This window comes from Paralichthys olivaceus, chromosome 16, assembly GCF_024713975.1.
Source record: "Paralichthys olivaceus isolate ysfri-2021 chromosome 16, ASM2471397v2, whole genome shotgun sequence".
Lineage (NCBI taxonomy): Eukaryota > Metazoa > Chordata > Actinopteri > Pleuronectiformes > Paralichthyidae > Paralichthys > Paralichthys olivaceus.
The window spans coordinates 3,883,052-3,906,863 of NC_091108.1; the positions used below are offsets into that span (position 1 = coordinate 3,883,052).

Consider the following 23,812-nt stretch of genomic DNA (forward strand, 5'->3'; position numbering starts at 1 on the left):
GTGCCGGCCAGTAGCGGAGCAGCGTCGGTGCTGGTCCCGGCAGCTCCACCGGAGAAAAAAAAAAAAAAGCCCCGAGAGAGGAGACGAATAACGGAACCCACCGACGTTCATGGAGCCGATCACCGCAGCTCGACCGCCCGCGTCTGCGTCTCCTCCTCCTCCTCCTCCTCCTCCTGCGGGGCGCTCGTGACTCCGTGCGTTTGGACACGGCCGCGGTGATCGATGTGTGTTTCGGGGGAGAAGCGGACGAATCCACAGCGGTCCACCATTGTCGGCGTAGAAATAAGAATGGCCTGGATGTGGAAGGTGAGTGGGTCCCTCTCTCTGTCCGTCACTCATCTGCGTGGACGAGAGGAGAACAGGAGGATGAAGGAGGAGAGGAGGAGGAGGAGGAGGTGTTGACGTGGTCGGAGCTGGACTGAGACAGATGTGAAGCAGGAAGCTGAGCAGCTGGATGACACAATCAACCTCTGCTTCTGCTTCTGTGTGTGTGTGTGTGTGTGTGTGTGTGTGTGTTCTTCTGCTTCTACACCGAGTGTGACGTTTATTTTGTGTGTCTGTGCAGAGGAGACGTGACACAGAGGGAGGCAGGGCCTTGTTTGTGTTGTGCATTCAGCCCATGTGTGTGTGTTGGTGTGTGTGTGTGTGTGTGTGTGTGTGTGTGTGTGTGTGTGTGTGTGTGTGTGTTTGCAGATGTTGCAGGCCAGCATCCTCCATGACGTGTTCAGGTGTTGAGATGATGTCAGGAGTTTAGAAAGCCTTGCAGAGGGTGTGTTCACAGATGAGGAGAAAGTTACTGGAAACTCCCTCACACTGACTCCCCCTCTCCCCCCCCTCCCTCTTTCATTTGGATGATGTACAGATTTACAGATGTGGACATCCAAACATTCTGCCAGATGTGTAGTTCATCCTACATGACATTAAACACGCAAATGTGGGATTAGTTACAGCTGCAACTAACAATTTCCTTCACGGTCGAGTCATTTATCGATTAAGATCCATAGATTTTTCCAAATTAAATATCGTGACAGGTGAAGAAATTCCCAAAAAGCTCAAGGTGACACGTTCAGATGGTTTGTTACGTCTGATCGACAGAAAACAAATCCATAAAACATTATAGGAGAGAAAAGTATAATAGTTTAAAACTGAGAAACACAGAAACTAAAAGATAATCAGCTAATCATGATGTAATAATCTATGAGATACATGACTTCAATCTACTTTCTTACTTCACTGTGTTCACAGATGAGGAGAAAGTTCATGAAAAGTCCCTCAGATGTTTAGTTCATCACCAGCAGCAACTATTTCCTACATCTGTTGAATAATCCATCAGTAATATGTCAAAACCGTGAAAATGTTTATGTCTGATCAACATTATAAAAACAATTTGTAGTGAAAGGAGACGAGCAGCACGGCTTCAAACTGAGAAACTGTTTGGTTTCTAAAAACAAAAAGATAATCAGCTAAAGATGTTCTAATAGACTTTTAAAGACTTTCTTACTTCAGTGTGTGTGTGTGTGTGTGTGTGTGTGTGTGTGTGTGTGTGTTCACAGATGAGGAGAAGGTTCTTCACACTGACTCCCGCCCGCCTCCTCTTCTGTTTTCAGTTAATTTAATTGAGGTCGTTTACAGATATACAGATGTTGACAACCACACACACACACTGCCAGAGCCAGATGTGTAGTTCATCATATGACGCAAAACAACTCCATCTCCATTATCCGTAAATCTGCCAAAAGATTTCTCAATTAAATGTCAGTAAATTGTGAAAAAAAGTTCAAGGTGACGTCTTCAGAAAGTCTGACAAACTTTATAAAAACTAATATATTACATTTATTGTGAAAATAGAGGAAAGCAGCATCATTTTTTTTTTCCTTCGGGCCAAACTAATGCTGGATTGTTGAGACCAAAAGTAATTTGTCTCTGCTGATATTATAAATATATATTTTTACATTAATGCAAACCATGAACTGAACCTTCTTTTGGTAAGGGAGCTTTATATTTTCATTATTTCAGAATGTGAAAAGTCGTCAAAGGGACCTTTCATTGTGGAAAAGTTGACTTGTTGGTTCTTTCAGTTTTCTTCTTGTGGACAAACCACAGAATCGTTCAATCATATCTTTGTGGTTTCTCTTCTGCATTTTCTGTTTTCTTATCAGCCGACGTACGTCTGTGCCAGTAATGATTTACTGTATGTGTAATGATAAAGTACTTGCTGATGACATTGGTTCTACTTTTCATCCCCCAACTTCCCATCAAGGCACAATTGATCAACTGCCACCGAACTCATTTTTTAAAAACCCAAACATGTGTTTCAAACACTGAACTTTTGCCATCAGGGATTCTCTTTTATTCACAAAGGTGTATTTTCTCAGGTTTAATCTCAATATGTATCAATAATATGAGCAGTTCTTCAGTTGTATGAACTCACCAGCCTGCGTCTGTATAATTCATGACACTGAGAGTAGCTTTGCTCGATCTCTGCCACTTAGTTGATGTCTTTAATTGGTGAGAGGCCAGCAGAGGGATGTCTGACGTGCAGGTTCCCTCTGTTAGCTCGTGTTTTTAATTGGAAGCTGTTCATGCGTGAAGAACTGTGCTCGAGCTGGAAAAGGCCGCGGCCGTCGTCATAGTTCAGGGTGAGCTCTTCCATCACTTCTCATCAGAAGATGTGAAGCTGCTGTTACTCTCATAACCACACATGGCAGAACGAGGCCAGAGTTTCTGTGACGGGTTCGTGCAGGTTCACATGAGGCAGAAAGACAACACAACACAAAACAACACAACACAACACACACACACAAAGAAGATTTCTGATTATTTCATGCATGTTTACCCAGAGACACAGTCATTCCTGAGTGTTGTTGACAGGGATGGGAGGTTTCAGGGAGTGTCCCAGTTGTTGAGAGTCTCAGGGATGAATGGCACCTCTCTGAATCCCTCGTGTGATTGTGTTACAGCAGAAGACAGACTGATAAAAAGTGCCCTGCCACAGCTTTTAGAGAAAGCACAGACAGGATGTCGAATGAGGCTGGTTCAAATCAAATCCCCTCTCAGATTTCCCTTTGTCCCACTTTATCTGTTTCCCCCTTTTCACTGAGGTCAACATGAGAAATGAGAGAATCCATTGTTTTACAGTTTCCTGCAATGACTGTCATTTATTTTAATAATCAGTGATAATAGTTTAATAGATTCCTTCATAAGATAATTATAACTTGAAGCTATGATTTAAATAACTTTACTGCAGAGGTTTAGTTTTAGTTTTAAAGGTGTGTTGTGCGTTCTCATCGTTGTTTCCTCACTAGCTCTACCTCTTCACTTCATGGAGGCCCATCATCAAGCTAACCAAACTTAGCAACTGAGCCGTCTGGAGAGAAACATAGTAGTAGTAGTGAAATCTATTGAATATTAAAAATGTTTTAGTGTAGGAGAGAGGACTTAAGGTTTGTAGCGAAAAGCCCAAATTCATGCTTCTACGTTGAAGGTACGCGCGTAGCCTCCGCACGGGGCCGGGCATTCACAGTTGTTCGCAGGTGTATGAGAGATGCGCTGCAATTAAACCACCGAAACGCTAGTGGCAGTAGAGTGTCCATGTTGCTGTTGAGTGTCTTCCGGTTTCTGGCTCGTTTCAAATTCTCTGGCATCTCTGTTTACTTCAGAACAGTGGAGAGTGTTATTAAGCACCGTGTCAGAGCTGATGGATGTCGATTCACACGTGGAGGGGACGGTAGAACTTGGCCTGTTGCATCATTGGGTCAGTGAACTGTCAAAAAATCCAGAAAGTTTTTACCAACCATGTCAGTCTCTTCGTTGACCATCTAGTAAACTAACTCTTACTTGGTTCAACTAAACAGATTATTGGTTTTGTACTTAAACATAACAAATGACTTCTATTGTTTCTAAGTTTGAGTTTTATTGTTTTGGCCATTTGGGGGCAGTAGAAGCAAGTTGATGTATCATTATTCTCTACTATTTTCACCAGCTAGTTGCTAACTGTGTACGTCTGCTGTGTGGCTGCACAGTGTGTAGTGTACAGAGGATATTTACGGCTCTTTTGTTGGAAGCAGCCGCAGATGAAAACAATGCAAAGAAAGGCTTTGTCTTTTGCTCGGCTGTTGCCATCGATTCTTTAAACCCATTGAGCCAACACGCTACCATTTAAGCTTGTAGCTGCTTTATTATGGTAATGTAACCTACATCTGTTGTGCAGCCACATTCACACACACACACACACACACACACTGCTGTGGAGGGTTAGTGTATTTATAGTGGTAACCAAGGGTGATAACCTCCCTTCAGATCTGGCATTAATCCACAGTTGAGGTAGGAACTGGGCCAGAGGGCTGACCCTTCAATCACACACGGAATGTTATCAACATCTGGGAGGACTTAAAGCTGGACTTGATCCTGCTATGTGTTTTAGGTCATATTGTTCAGGTGCTCACTAATCCTGGGTGGGTTGATCATGCGCCACTCGGTCATTTCCGTGTCTGTTCCCGATTTGGACAAAATACAAAGAAGAGACAAACCAGAGTTTAATGAAAGAGCTGATTTTGTAACCTACAAATTAAGTTCCACTTTGTAATTGCAGTCCTGGTCAGCGGCATAAAATTACATGTCACCGGCAAATGAACCACCGCTTCTATTTTTCTACTGTTCTGTCACGTTCTCACAAGAACTTTTTAAAGCGCTGACATCAATTTCAAAGTTTTATGCTTAAATTAGTCAAGAACAAGAGTTCAGAATCAATATTGATGGAAGACGAGAGTTATTCATCGTGCATCGTTCCAGACTTCAGGAGAAAATACAAACTGGTTTTACTCAATATAGTAAAACTTTTAACTGCATTTTTTTAAAGTGGAGATCGACTTAAAGTGCAAATGAGTGAATCATTTCAAAAGCATTTCCATAGAATGGTTCCTCGTCTTCGATCCAAACGATTTTTACTTTCAATATAGTTTTATGCTGTTTACCAGAACTGATGTTTGACTCCAACAACAAACCAAAGCTTCAACTTGCCTTTCTGTTTTGAAAAAGAACTGAAATAATGAGAGAGAGCCTTTAGTGATGTCTTCACTTTGCATGTTAAACAATAGAAAACCTGTCAAAAAGTTGATTAAAGTTATAGATATGATGAAGAAAACCTGTTTTAGAAGTTGAAACCAGTTGAGTTGAGTTGAAGACTCATTTCCTCTCATCAGCCTGTGTTTTGAGCCTCTGGTTTTATTCTATTACTGAGAAAAGACATTGTAATGATTTGGATCAGAGGAATATTTTTCTTAATCATTTCATTAATTGTCTCATGCTGCTTCTAAATTATCCTCAATCTCTGTGGGGGTCCAAACAGAAAGAAATACTGTTAAACTTTCCTCCAGCACCGATTTATTGTGGCTCTCACATTAATACCAGTGTCTGTCAATCTCTTTGGAAGCATAATTATTAGATAATGAGACGGCGTCCGTGTTTGTTTTGAGCTTCACCTGTCTGATCCGACTGCAGCGCACACACGTTCAGCCGCTCGTGTTGCTTCTTCTTCAGGGATTAAAGGGTCACTCACCCTTTTAGGATTAAGACTCGGCCTTTTCAACACCTCACTTTCCACTCAGATGTGTCCTCCTACTTGTAGATAAAGACTGAGCGACTGCCTGAGTTCTTTCACGGCAATCTGCAAGACAGAGCGGCCAAGTCGACAGATCGTTGTTGGTCAGATGGCGTCATCCGGCCTTGAGGAGCGCGTGGACGAAATCTGGAGTTTTGTACTAGAACATGATCCAGGAGGCGATTTGCCAACCTTCTGCAGCGAGGAAATGACAAACACCGGATGGACTTCACACAGTGTATGTATGACAGAGTGACTCATGGTTGCTTAGTCTGTGTGAAATGAGATGTAGTCTGATGCTCCATTGAACCACTCTGTGTTTGGTTTATGGTGGAGGAGGATACTGCTATTTTTCCAAGGTGGCAAGAAAACAGATTGAATAAGATATTTTTCAGGTTTTTTTGTGCACTTTCTTAACTTAGAATCGTGGGAAATGCTCATATCTTCACGTCTTGTGGAGTCTGCAACGGATTGTTCATCGGACAAAATAAAAAAGATCTAATCTCGGCTTTTAGTAAATTGTATCGAGCATCTTCTTTGCTTTTATGTTGTGAATTGAGAAAGTGAATTGATATTTGTGAGTTGCTGCCCTGATCAAAATAAACTTTATTCTTTTCCGTGCGTGTTTATATTATTCGACCACTTTTTTGTATCATAGTGAAGAGAATAATAACATTAATGCAAATTAAAAGAAACTACTACACTATATAAACTAAAACTTTGTATGAAATATTCTGCACAATCTCTTTCCTCCCTGTTGCACTTTCAGGACCCATAATCACAAATTCCAACTTTTAGAAGCGTTTATGTTCTCGGTTTGTGTTGATTTCCTCACATGAAATATTTACAGAGTCATACAACTCCCAGCCAGTTGGATTCATTTGAGGGTGTTGCACCATTGCTGGATTACATTTGGCAAGCCCCCCCCTGCACATTGTATACTTGGCAAGGCCCGAGAGCTTGATGTACTCCTGGCAAGGCCTTACTGCTCATTGGCACAGGGGTGATCCAAAGCCCCAGTAGAGACGGAGCAGGCGGCAGAGGCCATGTTTGATAAGGACTTACGCTCTCTGTAGACTCGGATGGGGCTTAGAAATACTGTGAAAATAAGTCATACAGAATCAAAAGGGGCAGCAGGAGGTGTCAAGAGCCAGTGGGATCACTGGGCGTAAACTTGAAGCAATGGTTCAAGTGTTTGCTTCTTGTCCACACTGAATTCTGTGTAACTGGAGTAGTGCTTGTTTGGGTGGACCTGATCGTGTCCTCTTAGCTTCTTGTAGGCCAGGGATGGTAAAATCTTTATTTGGAGAATCAATTTTAGTACCATAGTTTTATAAAATCCTGTTTTAAAGCCTCTAGGTCACGTCTTGCATCCCTGTCGTACTTTCAAACTTTTCCAAACTTTAAGAAAGTCCAATTCAATCCAGGATGGATGCATCAGAATCGCAGAATATCCTTGATCACCCGGTCGCGCCGCTGTAACCTTTCATGTATTTTCTCACTCAGCTCTTCCAGACAGTGAGGCGTTTGGTTGTTACCCCGACTAACGGCTGATTTTTGCGCAGCTCGCCTTGAGCTTTCCGCACTCCGCCCCTGAACCGAGCCTCTGAGCAGGCAGAAAATCCCCGTAATTGCATTAGTGTTGTTCGACTGCAAACTCTGCCGCGCCCGCTCCCTCCAGACCGGCTTTTTTACTTTGACAAATTGCCTTGACATGTTTGGATTTATTTTCATTCCGTTGCAAAATTGCAGATGACAAATACAGCATCAGACATCCTTGACGAATATCTGAGCGTTGATCCACTCTCCTCTTCTCTCTCTTTATTGAAGTGTCAGGTTGCGACATGAAGTCAGTGAGGTGCTCAGTGGGAGCCAGGTGTGGTCATAGTATGGGCCCCTTCCTGAGGGCTCTTGACCAAGCCATCTAATAAAAGGTTTCAGTGCCAGCGTTATTATCCCCGGTGGAAGCCTGGCGGTGCTCGGGGCGCCAGCGCCGGGAGGCTGATTGCCTCTGTGAACTGAAGAGGTTGACAGACACAAATAGAGCCTGGCGGTTAAGTGAGGACATTAAATAAAGTGCAGTTTTTTTCATGAAATATAATCCCCCTATCTGCTTTTATTCTCATCTGTGCCCTGGAACTTTGTGTTGTTGTGGTCGTAATGAAAAAAGGGACTGGGCAGCTGTTCAAAATGCCACTGTGCACTCTGGGTGATATTGTATCTGCTCAGTGAGCCTGCTGTTGTTTCACCCCAGTGTGTTGGTGTTCGTGATGGTTCCGATGCTCCAGATTTGCACTTTGGCATCTTATTCATCTCCCTGATGGCCGCAGGTGTTTGTTGCTGCTTGTGTTTTTTGTTGTCGACTCTAACACTGCTGCCACCACCCCCCCGGACCCTGACCCACACAAACACGTTTAATCTGCCAACACAGTGCAGCAGCACCACCGAGACCCGAGAGATTCTGCAAACTTTGCGTTTCTCCCTGAACAAACACCTGCGTGTGCCACACAGCGGGGATTTTCTGCTTCAGCTGCACTGTTGTCATGAGTTTCATAATGTTGTTATTCAAACTGTCACAGATTAAAATCATTGTTACGCTTTTCTGATTGAAAACCGCAAAGAAACATTTGCAGCCCGGAACGAAGTCAGTTAAAAATTTGACGTTTAAGTGAGAGAAACGTGACATAAATAGGTCTAAATATATACATATACTGTATATATATATATTTGAAGATATAGAAGATATAGAGAATACTGTATTTTTCAATAATATATAAATACAGTTCGAGCTTTCTTTGGGTCTTAGTTTGCTTGTGTCGAGAGCTAACTCAGGTTTGGGTTGAGAAGTTTTGTTTCATAGATGTGAAAGCTTCAGCAGTTACCCGGCAGACATGCTCTAAAGAAACACAATCAAGTTGCATTGTGGGAATTGTAGAAACCATCATTTCTGGAGCTTGAAGAACACGGGACCAAAAGTCAAGATATCTCAGCCTCTGCAGCTTTAATTCTGACCTTTCTTTTTGGCCGACTCTGGGAATGAGCCTGTCTTTCGGGTGTTCTTCCAGTGTGATGCAGACTGAAGTATTTTAACAACTTTTGGATGGATTGGACCGAACAGATGTTCATGGTTCCCAGAGGATTAATCCTAATACCAGTGGATCTCTCTGACTTTTTCCTTCAGAGCCATTATGAGGTTGACAAATGGGTTATTATGCAGTTTGCTGCAAACTTTCATATTCTCTTCAGAATGATTTCTAATCAGTGCTTTCTTTCTGTCTAATGTCAGATTTTTAATTTGTCCATCACCGGATTTTGACCAGAAATAATTACATTCCCATCAGCCTCAGCTCTACTCCGCGTTTCATGCTAATGAACAAATATTGGCATATTAAAATGTGCTTATAGTGAGCATGGTAAACATTGTCGGCATGTTAGTATTCTGATTGTAGCAAAGTACACTGTACAGTACATGACTTGTTGAACGGGTCTTTCTTTATGTCAGTAAAATACTAAATATCTTGTTTATCCCTCAAACTTTTGATCAATCGACTTATGAGTTATTATAACAATAGTTTAGATATTAGTCAGCTAAAGGTTGAGCAGTTTGCAAACTTCTCTGTTTCTCTTTCTTCTTCCGTTTGTAACCTTTGCTTCTTTGTTTCTCTCTTTCCTCTGCCTCCCCCTCGTCTTCCTCCTCTGTTGAATAAAAGACCACGAGTGTCTCGAAAGTGTCTCTAAAAAGTCACAGTCCTTAAAGAAGACAGAAATAATCCCTCCGTTGTTAGAACAATGCGTCTGTAACTTCAAGGTATCTTAGTCATCACCTCTCTGAGGGCTGAGCTCCAAACAGGACAAAGTCATTTTATTGCTGAGTCACTTGGAAATTCAGCGTGCACGTCTGCTCTCTGTCTCCTGCAGCCTTGAGGAGAAGTTTCTTAGTCAGACACATCTCTTTAACAAACAGCACCTTTAGGAAAATCTCTGCACGGACTGTTTAGTCGAGTGGAGAAGGAAATTGGTGAGGCTGTTTTGCAGATGATGGAATGCATCTCTCTGTCTTTTTTGTCTAAGCCTTTAAGACGCTGCAGTTTACGCTGGTGATATATGTACTCAAATCTCTCTGTGTGAGCAGTCATGCTATGTGTAATCACTATCAATGAGATGGGGGCTCTATTACGGAGTTATGGCCTGATAACAGTGAGTTTCAGGGGAAATATCAGCTGTTAAATGTCAGTAATCCTGTGCTGGCATTTGGCAAATTGAAATGGATTTTCTGTGGTCAGTGCCCCCCCCCACCTCCCTGCCTTTGTCCTTCTCACACAAGGAAACTGGGAGAACAATTGCTATTCTGCTGTAATACTGTTGAAATACAAAACTGGATGTGCAGCATCTGCTCTGTATCGCATGTACAGTTGCCAACATTTTTTAGTTTTATTGTTTTACTAGTTTTGTAGTAGTTTTTAAATGTGTATGTAAAAGATCTGCAGCGTTAAAAAGCGCAAACTCGTCTACATCCACAGAAAACATTGATCCTACAGCTCCTGGAAGGCATCGCTGTTTCAGCCAATATTTCCACATCGTTTGCATAATGCACGCCTAGTGGCTCAACCAGCCGAGAATAAACAGAATCAACCTGCTGGCCAATCAGAGCTTGATCGGGGGGGGGGCTTAAAGAGACAGGAGCTAAAACGAAAGTGTTTCAGACAGAGGCTGAAAAGAGGAGCTGCAGCAATGTGAGGAAAGTGATGTGTTTCCTGAGAATTAGAGCATTAAACCTTTTCAAGTAAATTACAATTATGAACCTGAATATGAGAAGAACGTGTCTCCTTTAAGTTTCTCTTGCAAACTGGTCGTCTGCCATCCTGACCTGCGGCACAGGCCGGTGAAGAGACCTCCACTGGATGAAGAGCAGCTGGTTTATTACTGTACAGTAGCTCCGTCCTTTGCCAGCAGCGCGGTCTCTTCTGACCGTTGGCCATCTGCGTCTGTAGGAGCCAGCACTTAAAAACTCAGATATTACAGTACGATAAAGCTGAAATTGTTCTTGTCCAGAGTTTATGGCAGAATTAATTTCCTTTGAATGGGCGATTCGCTGCGAGACATTTTGGATTTGGGCACTGGTATCTGTTCTGTAATCTATTTGGCAAGAACGAGTTGAGGAACTGGAATTGGCATTTAGAGATCCAGGATAAACTTGGGTGAATGTACTTCCCAGTGGTTATGTGGGTCACACGCGTGTCGTCTGAGAGCGTTGTCAGATGAAACGCAGCGTTATCCCCGGAGAATCAATTGTGCTAAGTGTTGTGGGGAAGAAATCGGCTGCAGAGTAAGTTGCAGTCAAAATAAAATCTCTTATGTGCTTTGTCTCTGACAGGTCTGCTCACAGACTCTCAGCTTCCTAAAGTGCCACCAAGAGCAGCCTTTTCTTTTTTTTCTCAAATTCTTCGCCTTCTCAAGTGAGTGAGCATCATCCCACGCAGCAGAGCGTACAGAGCTCCTGCGTCTGTGCCACGTTGTTATTCCCCCTCACCCCAAAAGTTTGCTGGATCCAGGAGGAGAAGTGAATATCACAGTGTTTAATCCTTTGTACTTGTGGGGATTATGTTCCATTTGGTATCAGATATGCATTAGTCAAATGGGTTTTGAATGCTTCTGTCTGTCACGGTCACGCGTGTGCGGACAAACACGCAAATATCGGCATCATATGATCAAGGCTGTTATGTGCAGCACTGAAACTTAAATGGATGATACATGTGTTTGCTCCTTATTGTTAGAGTTTCATCCACGTGAACACAAACAGATTTGACATTAAGATGATGCTCTGGACCGTAATGATTCTGGATCACGTCAACAGAGCAGATTAGAGCTCATTTGACCTGGATTGAAGGATTTTCTTCTCGTGTGTCACGGCTGATAAGGGTGAAACAACACAAGTAGTGTGCGTCAAGGGAGGGCAGCTTTGACGGATTTTGTTATTGTACTGGAGAAAGGAAACGCTGCCCATTATCGGGCATAACTGGAGTTTGATTGCATGGATTTTGAAAGCAAGGACCTACTTATGAATATCTATTATTTATGAAATACAACAAAAGAGGCTGTTAGAAACCATCCTTCCAGACACATTGATGCCTAAACAGAAACTAACAATCCATTAAAATGAAAGAGAAAGAGTAAAACTATCTATCATTGGCAAAATGGAAAATATACTTGGAAAACTCTGCGTCTCACTATGAAGTCCATGCTTTAGCCGACACGAGGATTCAGCATAAGGAAATGATTGAGTTGTTGCAGATCTGTAGATGAAGAGCAAACTATTCAAAAACATACAACAGAGTGGAATGTCTGATTGAAGATAACCCATCAAATTAAAAACCCGTTAAATCAAGATACTCTATCACTCTGATGCGACAATTAAATAAAAATCCATTATTTCTGTAGAGCCGTTGTGCTAATTGATTTGCTTCATTGCTCGTGAATATGAAAGAGTGGTGTAAATATAATTACTGAAACTAATACAATTCTTATTATTGAACAACCGGTTATTGATAAGTTATTGGTCAATAAATCTCAGGATAAAACCCATCGCAGTTTCCCAGAACCCAAAGTGTCGTCTTCAGATTTGTCTTTGACCAACAGTCCAAAACCCAACTGATACTTGATTTGCAATGAGAGAAGGAATAAATTGTCATCTAATCAAAATTGTTGATGCTTATTTTTTTGTGGATCAATTAATCAGTGAAGTTTCTCATCTTTTTCTCGTTAAAACACCTCAGCGTAATGTCTCGTCTCCCGGCTCTATTGAAGTGTCTCATGTGCAGGTTGCTAATGACAGAACGTCCTCCACGCCGTCTGCAGCTCGTGTTCACTCACTCAATGTTCTAATTAAAAATTAAGTGCAAGTGATTGCTGGATTTCTGGTTCCGTCTGCAAAGTTAATTCAGGCTTTGTCATTTCAAGGTGTTGCTGTCACGTCGAATCGGCCAGGATGCAAATGTAGCCCAGTGTTTTCGTGAGAGGTGGTTAATTATGAGAAATGAGTTGTCGTCTAAACTGACTTCTGACAAACACGTGCTGGATCGTTTGCCTTTGCCGAATAAAGAAATAAATGAATAAATATTTTAAACAATTTATCTATTTATTTTTTACATAATTGAGTCACTTTTTAAAATGACCTGTAATCATCTGTAATCTTTGCCAGTGTCAGTACTTTAGTTCCCGCCGGGTTGATTAATGTTCTGTAAAGGGAGTGAATGATTGAAGGGTTTCTCCAGTTTCAGTGGGAGAATCTGAGATCCTGTGTTTTAAGATGAGAGGTTCGAGCCCCCTGTGGTCCGTCCGCTGCCACACGACAGCTGTGTGAGGGGACTGCCCCCTCTGCTGGGCTCGATAGGGACCAGCAGGGTGCACACGTCCCAGATGAGAAATGAACTTTGCCGCTGCAGCTCCAGCGTCTGTCCCTCATGCCTCAGTGAATTCTTCATGTTTCTACTCGGACTCTTCTGTGCATTTGTGAAATTGCTCATTTCTGAGACACTCCCAGTTAAGCATTGTCCTTCTATTCTGCTTTATATCTTAATTCTACTGTTTCAAGATGCAGACACGTTTCAGGAACATACTTAAACAGGCTGGTATTAAGGAAGATGAGGAAGAAGAAGAAGAAGACGAAGAAGAAGAAGATGGTCTTCAGAGGAGCTCATGAGGGTTCAAGTGGAGCTAAGGAGGAAAGTGAGGAGAGCTCTGTTTTACCGAACCTGTTGCAGCACCCAGCTGAGCCAGAACACAGGGATGATCTGAGCTGCTTGTGTGGGAAGAACCACCTGGAACCAACATGGCCGAGACCAAGGAGAACAAATGTTTTCTTTTATTAACATCCAGGAGTCTGAGGGTGAGATGTGACGTCCAACAACAACAAGGATCTGGGAGTCAATGTGGACAAACCTCGGAAGTGGACAACCTGGACGTTGAGGTCTTTGTCCATCTGCACCAGGAATCCGTCTTGCAGATATTTACTTTAACTAAAGTGGGATTTGCAGGATTTATTTTCACTTTTAACTGAACTTATTTTTTGATGTTTAATGGAGTAAATGATTTACTTTCGCTGGCAACTGAAATAGAAAGAAAACAAATATGTGCTCATGTGATGAGTAAAAACCCAATAGACTTGTGTAAATAGCTCCTGAATGGAATTATTCATATAGTCATAAACCTAATCTAAATTCAATAATATCTACAAATTGTATTAATTCTCTCCCACAGTTCTTGTGGCGCTCAGAGCTCCTGTGGGTGAAATTCGAAGGGGAGCTTGTGCATGACCGTGTGAGCAGCAGCACAGGGTCGATTCTTCTTCTTCCCGGGAATAGAGGAGTTTGTTATCTTGGACTTCTGAAGTGAGACCTTTTCTGGAAATGTGACATGAATGAAGTGATGTGTCCGGACCCCGCTCTCCATCTCGAGAGCAGCGACGTGTTTATGCTGCTGTCTCAGCGCCCTGGAGAGGCTAATGCTTAAAAGAGAGGAGGAGGAGGAGGAGGAGGAGGAGAGAGAAGACTTGGTAAATATTTTCTCAAATGCCTTAATTGAAATTGGATTTTAACTGCTCGGTGGACCGTGGTGGGAAGAATCAGGTACCAGGGAAGAAGCGCTTTTGCATTGCAAATGTAATCTTCCTTCTTTTTTTTTATTTTTTATTTGCCCATTGCCCGGGAGACGCTTGAAAATAGCAGATATATTTTTTCATGAGCCATTTTCTTCAGGTTGAGCCTTTCATTATTCCAATACCCATCACGATTAGCTTTTTGGATTGAACTACAGTGCGGCCCGTTGTCACTGAGCTGCAGCGCCAGGCTTGGTGGGAAATTGTATTCTCTTCATGCCCAGATAAAGCCTGATGGAGGTGAAACTTTGATTGCACATTATATACGGGGAAATAAACAGCTAATTTGTTTTGCCTTTTCATTCATCTCACAAATGAATGGAGCGCTACTTGCTGATTATTCTGTAATTTACAAATTTATTGCCTATTTGCTGTACATTAAGTAGGAAAATTGCTGCGGTGATTGATTTGAAAAGTGATGTTTAAACGGTTATTTTCAGATTATCCAAAGCAAAGCAGAAAAATCCCATATGCTCGAAGTAAACACGCTGTTAGAGGAAGCATTTACACCCTTTACTGGAGTTCAAGTAAATACTGTGAGAATTACAACCAAAAGTCTCTGATATTTAGTAAATCGTATTATTATCAAAAACTATTTACAGCACATACAAAGTTACTAGACATTAAGGTCATGTGATCTGTATTTGACAATTAATTGATCAACAAAAGTTGTTTTTTTTATCCATAAATTCTCTATTGCAGCTTCTAAAAGTGATTTTTTTTCTACAAAAATGTTTTATGATGTTTGGTCAAAGTAAGGAAGATAAATTATGTCACTTTTTTCTACATTTTGTTGAATTTACAGAGAACATTAAAGGAATATAAACAAGGAAGAAATGACAGTAGACTCCTTCTAAACTAGAAAAAGGGAGTAATAAAAATAGCAGTAAAATAAAAGAAGCAAAGACGCTGCGTCGTACATTATAAGTCAGGAGGGTAGTCAGCAGATATATGAATCGGTTGCAGTCTATAGTTTGTATATTTTCTGATGATTCTGAATTTCGAGCAGCCTGGGGGAGTTTTTTTATTGCACAGTTAAAAACTTACACATTCATCAGAAATTTTACAATATTTCAATACACTGCATCCCTCTGAATTGTAGAGGAATAAAAGTTTAAAGTAACTTCATGTACTCTTTGAGTAAATGTACTTTGTAAGTTTTCCACCGCTTGCTTTTGCTCAGTTTCTTCCCGATTTAATCGGGTCACAGCCACAAATTGACGAGTCGGCCATAAATGCATTTCTGCTTCTTTTACCTCCGATATATAATCTGGTCACACAGGCAGGAGAGAAAATTATGGCTCCCTCGTGTCCCAGGTCCCAATAATCCCACACAGTCTGTCTGGGAGCTGAGATCAATACCTGCTCCGAGAGGGTTTTAGCACCTTTAAAAATAGCCCCCTCAAAGATTTTAGCTCTGGGTCTGTTTAATGAAACGTCCCGCGGCTGCAACCGTAAGTGGTCGAGCAGTTAATGGCCATCACTGTCTGATTTGATGGTCACAAACAAGGTCATTGCAGCCGCGTGCTGAGTCATATTCCTCAAGCAAAATGTTTTAACATTGACCGAAAGCTCCGGTGTTAAAACTTCATAACTGCTCTGCTGCCTCTCTGCCGTTAATGGTCCTCATTTCCCCGACTCCGCCACTGTACTCCCTCCCCAACATGGAGCTTTTCAACCTCTCCGTCAAACGCCTCAACAGGCCGACTTGCGTTCGCCCTGATGGATGAGCGAACGAGCGGAGGAGTTTGAGTCTCACACACGAGCCTGCGGAGGTTCGGCGCCTGGCTACGCCCACACAGAACCCTCCGATTGCCTCCAGACTTTGACACATCATTTCCCCCCCGTGATTTGTGGCCAGATTGAGGTTGAAGGAGACAAGAATATTTTCTGTCCTCATGAGAACAGATGGATGCTGCAGCTTGTTTCCCTTTTTATTCCAGTCCCCGAGAACCATTGGGCTTCATGAGGAATTGGTTTCATGCCATTTGTTTTGGGGTTTTTTTGAACGACGAAGAACAGACCGACTTTACTTTTGGGGAATGACACGAAGGAGAGAGGGTATTTGTCTCTGTGCTGCTTCACACGGGATCAAAATGGAGACCCCTCTGTTTGTGATCAAAGATGGCCAGTAATGCCATGAAATGATGCGTGATGCAACGTACGTGCAATTGGCAAAATGTGATCGGCCCGTCAGGGCAGCAAATGGTCGCCGTCTTTTTCATCCACCCCCCCACATGTTTGATCTTGTCTCTGAGCAGCGACGCCCCCAGCTGTTCCCTGGAGACGTTTGATGTTGGAGATCAGAGCCTGTGATGGCGCGGGCACTTTGGCTGTGGGGGGGGGCTTCGCCATTACGTCACGCCACGTTCAATCTCCTCACCATCAGATAACTTCAAAGAATCTTCCAAATACCACCTTCCCTAAAACCCAGAGTTTCCCACCTGTGTTCTCCGTCAGATTAGAAACACGTTATTGAAGTTTCCTGAAGAAAAAAAAAAACGGACTCCACTGAAATCTATCATCACCTCAGGCTCTGAGATGTCGTTGCACAACAAAGATTTCATCTCTGTCTGATTCTCTCTCCTCTGTGCATTGATCTCCAGCTCTGCCTTGCCAATAGCCTCTCCTCTGTGAGACCTTTCCTTGTCCTCTGTCTCTTATCCATTATTCATCACTCAGCTCTTTCTGTCAGGCTGTTATACGTCTTACCTCCAGACGTCCACTTTGCTGCTTCGCAACGTTTTTATCAGAAACAACACAAAATAGCCAACTGGACAAAATGAATGGTGTCATGATGATAGGAAGGAAGGGGATAAAAGTTATCTGGAACCGTGAAGGTCAGCCACGCCTCCTTACCGCTTTACCGCCCGGACCCCGGATATAAAGTCCACGGGGGGGGGGGGGGGGGGGGGGGGGGGGGGGGGGGGGGGGGGGGGGGGTTGTCTGCTACATGCATTGTGCATGTGTGAAAGGCAAACTGCTGAGAGAGTCTGGACCCAGTTCTCCAGGGATCCTCCGCAGGTCATGTCTGAAAATGGCATTTGACTCACATTGAAAGTTAAAGGATCAGTGTGTAGAATTTAGTGACATCTAGTGGTGAAGTGTCATGTTGCAGCTGAATACCCCTCACCTCACCCTCCCTTTTTTTAAACATGTGAATATAAAGTATTTAAATATAGAGGGCCCAATCTAGGGTGAGGAAAACAACAAGGATTGTTTTTTATATTTAATAATCTTACACACTGGACTTTAAGGATGTTTATCTGCACTGTGACAAGATTTCTCATCAAGTTTTATGCTTCTCACATTTCTGCATTTTGAAGCTGTCCCATAAACACAGTGTTTCAAAGTCTGATAACAAATACATGGAATCTGTGTATTACTGTGTATATCAGCAATTGTATCTCATAACCTTTATGTGTAAAATAAAAAAAAAAAATCACATTACTTGTTCTTGCCTGGTTGTTATGTTGTATATTGGCTGTTACACAGTATATTTGTATAGTACATCGTTGTAATCAAGCACTAAATATTCTGCCACACAGTATTTGTCAGACGTAGCTTCTGGCAGAAAAAGGCTGAAAAGCTTCTACTTTTTGTTTACACCTCGAGCTATTAAACTACTAACACACAAGAAAAGAGATTTGTTAGAGGTCACTGGTTCATTTTATGATGTCTATGCATTTCTCAGACTTGTCTTATTCCTGCTGTCTCTCCCTCCACAGAGGAAGTCGCTGATCGCCACCAGCCTGATCGTAGCGGTGTCGCTCTTTGTGGTCGTGGTGAACTACTCCGAGAAGCCTTACTTCCTCCTGCAGCCTGTTTTCGGTCAGACGTTCAGCAGCCACTGGATGTTCTCCAAGCAGCCGTACAAGGCCTTCAAGCCTCACCTGGGCTACGTCAGCATCCCCAAACAGACGGTGAGAGACATTCTGTACGAATGTGGCTTTAAAACAAAACTAAAATTAGCTGCGGGGGAAAGGTGACTTTAGATTCTGGGCAAAAACAGTGATATGATATGAAACGAGTAAGATCTCTGTCTTATCCTCATTAAACAGAAGGAAATTATGAGCCAACCAGTCTTTAATATCCTGGAAACAGTTTTGTAATTGAGTTCCCTGATTTGAGGGATTGAGATGGAGACTAGTGTATCATCTGCATAGCAGCAAAAGTTTTGGAAGATTCTTCATGAGCATGTGTAGAGACAGAGAGGAAGTGGAGGAAGAACTGAACCTTGTATCTTGGAATCTTGGAAATTGGCCTAAAAGTATTTGTAATACGGCTCAAGACCAGTTTTTTTAAGGAGTGGCTGAACTATTCTGTGCTTAGTGGGACCTTCTCTCATGCAACATCCCCACGATAAGGACGCTGTACTCAAATGCACTTTAACAAAAGCACACCATGTCCTTGAGGATTGTTTTTTTATGGATTTCATCAGATTTTGCTCGATGGATCTGAGAAGGCCTGTCTGATGTCTCTTGTGTACCGTATTGTTTTTGTAATTTCAAACACCCAAGTCCATGATCCTATTCTTCATCATTCCTTCAACAGCTCTGTGCTGGATATTCCCCACACAGTTTATGGAAATTGAAATATCAAAGCATTTTAATTCCCACCTTATCAAAATGTAAAAACCAAGCTGTGTGTATTTGTTGTTTAGGGAGGCAGCTGAAAAACTGAAATTGCTCTCATATTGATGGATTCTGAGTCGTCACGCAGGAAAATCACATATTTCGCTGACAGGGAATGACGACTGTGCTTTCAGACGCGGTATCGATACATCTGGAGTTGAAGTTGCGATGGATAGAATGATATTTCATATATCTTATATATGGCAGATTAATGGGGAGCGTCATCCCCCTGCCTTTGGAGAGTTTCATTCGCACAACACGGGCCCAGAGGCAATCACGTCTTACACCCGCCTGTACGTGTGCACCTCCTTCTGCCTTCAGATGAGACTGCGTAAATCACTGCCCTCTCCTCGTGGCGATTTATGCAAATCACAGTACAAGACGGTTTCTGCAGAATTAGGGCTCTTTTCAGCTCAGATTACCCAACCCAGGAGTTTTCTATAGCAAATCAGAAAGAGCAGCGATTGGTCTGACCGTGAGAGTCAAAAGAGTTCTCCGCACTCCTGAGATGTCTGACAAAGAGAGGCCAGAATCTTGGAGGTCTGGTCGAGATGATACTGGTGTGCCGGGTGTCGTAAGTGATTACGCTGGGAGTGAAATCCTGTGTGAGCTGTCAGCCTCTGTTAAATACACAGCAACAGCAAAAGAAGCATTAATATCTCTGCTGGCCAGTAAGGCATTCGTAGCCGATACATAGCGAGGCGTCATTTGAGGTGTTATTAACCTCGGGCGGGCTTTTATAATGCATAACCCTGCAGCATGGAAATGCTCTGCCTTATTTTCCTCCTTTGATCGAGTCTGTCTCCAGATGTGATAAATGGCTCCTGCTCGGCTTTTCAGGAGAAATAGGAAGCATTTGTCTTGTGGCACTTTACATTCATACCTCTGCTCTGAGACAGAAACTCAATATTTTCATTTATTTACTGAAAATGTACAGGCCCTTTGAAATGTACACAATACATAACATGAGGGGGAAGTGATTCTATTTTTTGGATTATTTAAATGCGAAATCTTCTGGGTCTGGATTAGGTTGCATCAGCTGTTCATCTATTATTATTATTATTATTATCAATTGTTAAACCCCCCTTAATCTCTAATTAGCAGCTTTCTAGTTTCAAACGATGATTTTCAATATCAGGTTGCATCATTAACACTGGAGGAGTCTCTCAGCCAGTAAAGCCTGTAATGATATGTAAATCAGTTGCATGGAAGCCTCTGTAGTGCCTGATCAAAAGCATTAAACTGTGGAACCAGAAAATCCCTGTAGCTTCCTGACCCGCAACGTTCAAAAACACTTTTAATGGAGGGGCTGAATCACAACACAAAACCAACCTGGAAATCAAATGTATGGTTTTGTTTTTGTTACTGACTGCACGAGTATAGATGTGAATTAGAATTCATGCAGATTCAATTTAATCGACCAGTGTTTTGATCGTAGGCTGTAAATAAAGATGGACGACAAGACAAGTTGGTATAAGTGAAGTCAAAACATCTGGATTGCCCCCTGGTGGCTGGCTGCAGTATAGGTCATAAACCATGCTTCCTCCATGTTAGTTTCTCACAAATGGTTTCTGTCATTTCGGTTGCACTATTTAATCTCTGTGATATTTAATAAAATAACCAACCAGAGAGCCATGTGGCTGTTTCATTTTCTGAAATGACTTTCCAGGTATAAACTTTATTTTTTCTTGTTTGCAATAGAATGTGTTCATGTGCCCCAGGAGGAGCGTTTAGAGTAAATCAATTTTCACCGCACTGACAGCTACAGCTAATCAATGAATTTTTAATTTTTTTTCCCAGGGAGGCATCTTAAACTGGGACTTTAATGTAATAATTATTGCTTATTAATTAATCGTGTTTAGAGCATTTTAATGAACGTCAAGGTTAAGTTCACATCCCAGCGCTATAATTTAATGAAGACCATGTCCCCGGAATTAAGCCAGCATTTTTTTTTTTAATAACCTACTTTATTTTTAACACACTCGTGAATTAAAATTTGAGGCTGGGAGATTTTGTACTTATCAGAGAGGGCCAAATTTATTGGGATTATAAAAGTGCTCTCTGTGTGCGATTACGGTGCGGCACACTGAAACAGCACCGCCGTGAATATGAAACTGAAATGTGAATCACAGTTGAGTGGAGAGGGAGGCCATAACATTTTATTGATTTACACGATGTAATATTCATGGATTTGTCGGCAGCTAGATTCCAGTCCTGCGATACACACTAAATAAAAATGCTTCAGTAGGGGTTTTATTATTAGATAGGCTTCTGTACACTTCCTCTACGCATGTAAACGTGATTAGTGTTCAAGAGAAACCAATAATGTTCACTGTCGTTTTTTATTGCTGGGACTCTAAACTATTCAGACGCCTGTTTTTATCTCTGAATGAATCTGTTTAATAACAGGAACTTCACGCAGCTTGTGTGTCCGTCTTATGTTTATTGTCACTGAGCAGCTCTGCTGAAGCGGTTGTGTGGTAAATGCCTTGCTCAGGAGCAGGGGTGGATCCAGGGGGGGAAGCCAGCGGGGGCACTGACTTCCCCTGACAAACCAGCGTTTCCACCAGAGCCCAGCCAATCTGTGTGTGCTGAGAGGCGTGATGGAGTTATGAGATGGTCTGAGGGGAGCGGGCGATGATGGACGAGCCGCTGACAGCTCAAGGCTGCTGTGATGTGTGTCTCAACCACCCAGTAAATGCAGAGCTACCAGCTCAGGTCCGGGGTTCATTTCTTGACCCGTGATGGAATCCATTCACAGGGGGGGGGCAGGTAGCTCATGTCAGAGTAATTGATGTCTGACAAGAAAGAAAATCCACAGTTTTGGTGTCATTTCCTTTTTAGCAGCCGAGCCTCTGCGTGTTCTGTGAGCAAAACAACACCAGTGCTGAAGAACCGAGTGGTTGTAATATAATTCACTGACTCGTCTCGCGGGATCGTGTTTTGCACATAATAATTCTCATGTTGATGATTAAACGCAGAACACGTGAGGGAGAGTTTCACGTTCTCAACACAAACATTAGGCCAGAAGGCAACACAAACGCAATTTGTATTCAAACCGACGATATAACAGATATTCTCCATTAAGCAAATGATCAAACGGAACACAGTCATGACACAAGGCGTTCTCTTTTCTAACTCTCCGTTCACTTAAGAAAATTTAATCTCATCAAAGCCAACTAAGCATATTATCTCAAATTAGGTAAATCTCTCATTTCACATTCAGAGGAGGGTTTCTTCTTCTCCCTCCTTTTTCTTCCCTTCGCAAACTGGGGCGAAGAGCTGGTTTTGAAGAAACAGCACAAATCGCCTCGCTCCACTGGAGCGTGATAAAAAATACACACCGAAAAAATACAGTAAGATAAATGACGCAACTTCCTTGCTTCTCTGCCCTGCATTGTCGCCCGAGTTGTAACTCTGAGGTCCTGTATTCAATTAACCTAATCAATGTTAGCTCTGAGCACAGTGGCATCAATCTTGGGAAATAAAAGAAAATTATGTAGGGCTGTAAAACCCCAGTGAATATTTTTATATCTAATTACCAAATGCATTTTATTTTATGTCCCGACACACAACTTGGCGTGCCAAAACCTCACTTTAATATCATTGCTCGCTTATAAAGCAGATCACAAAGTATGACACCATAAGAAACATGAGAGGCAGTATTTTACACACCCGCTTTCAGAGGTTACCATTCACATGAGGAATATGTTGATTAAAGTTTGATTAAGTTAAATTTTAAGTCATGCTTTAAAACCTAATTGGATTCTTTTTCAATTAGGAGTCAACAGTTACCTCACCAGATAAACTTTATTTTACATTATGTATTATTGCTGTATATATTTCTGGTGTTGTTTGAATAACACCTAAGTTTACTCTGTGACATCTGCTAGTTATTAATGTTGTTATGCACTGTGAATTTTAATAACTAGCCTTCTCAACTATATTTTCGTCTTTATTTTGTTTTCCCACATTTTTAGCTTCTCAATGATTAGTTTGATGTATTAAACATAATATCCAGGCCGTAACTCACACAATGTAAATACTATTTTGTTTGTGACGTCTACCGGTTTTTAAAAATGCACAGTATAGAATTTAGGCTTGAGATCTGTTGGTCAGTAGTTTTGTGTGCAGGGAGGTTCTAAATAATTTCTTCATTGTATTAACTGGTAGTATACAACCTATTATAAACACTGACTGTACAACCCTACCACCAGTGTCTACAGAATAAAATCATTACCTTTGTGCCACAGCTCATGGACCTGTTTTCCTCCCCCCCCCCTCCAGCCCCTGAAGCTGCACTGTGAGCTCTGCAGCATCGTGTCCAGCTCCGGCCAGATGTTAGGCCAGGCCGCCGGCCCACAGATCGATCGCTCACCCTGCATCTGGCGGATGAACAACGCACCGTCCAGGGGGTTCGAACGCGACGTGGGCCGACGAACCACGCTGAGGGTCGTCTCCCACACCAGCGTCCCCCTGCTGCTGCAGAAGCCCCAGTACTTCTTCGGGCAGAGCAACGACACGATCTACGTCGTGTGGGGGCCGCTGCGAAACATGAGGAAGGACGGGAAGGGCATCGTGTACAACATGCTGCGGCAGGCTGCGGAGAACTACCCCCATGCGCGCATCTACGTCACCACGGAGGACAGGATGAACTACTGTGACATGGTCTTCAAGAAGGAGACGGGAAAAGACAGGTGAGTCAAGTGGTGTGTATTTCTAGCTTCTGCTTCTAGTACAGCACAACTCGACAAATTTACCACTCAGACCTTTGACATGCTGAGCTGCTCGCTGCTATAATATCGACCGTATCGCTGCTGATGCTTCCTCGTCTCACGCGCCCCCTTTCATGAAGCCTTATCAAAGCGAGTTACTTAACCGTCTCTCTGAAGACAATCTCCATGTCGCTGGAGACAGTCTGCTAAA

General features: G+C 42.4%; 1 protein-coding gene across 1 annotated transcript in view; it reads left to right on the forward strand.

The window, feature by feature from the left end:
- Window positions 1-23,812, forward strand: part of st6galnac3 (ST6 (alpha-N-acetyl-neuraminyl-2,3-beta-galactosyl-1,3)-N-acetylgalactosaminide alpha-2,6-sialyltransferase 3) — a 51,550-nt gene continuing 27,738 nt past the window's right edge. The window contains exons 1-3 of the mRNA XM_069510688.1: window positions 1-306; window positions 17,981-18,175; window positions 23,174-23,583. Of these exons, the coding sequence (XP_069366789.1) occupies window positions 223-306; window positions 17,981-18,175; window positions 23,174-23,583 (689 nt within the window). The 5' untranslated portion in view covers window positions 1-222. The remainder of the gene's footprint in view (window positions 307-17,980; window positions 18,176-23,173; window positions 23,584-23,812) is intronic.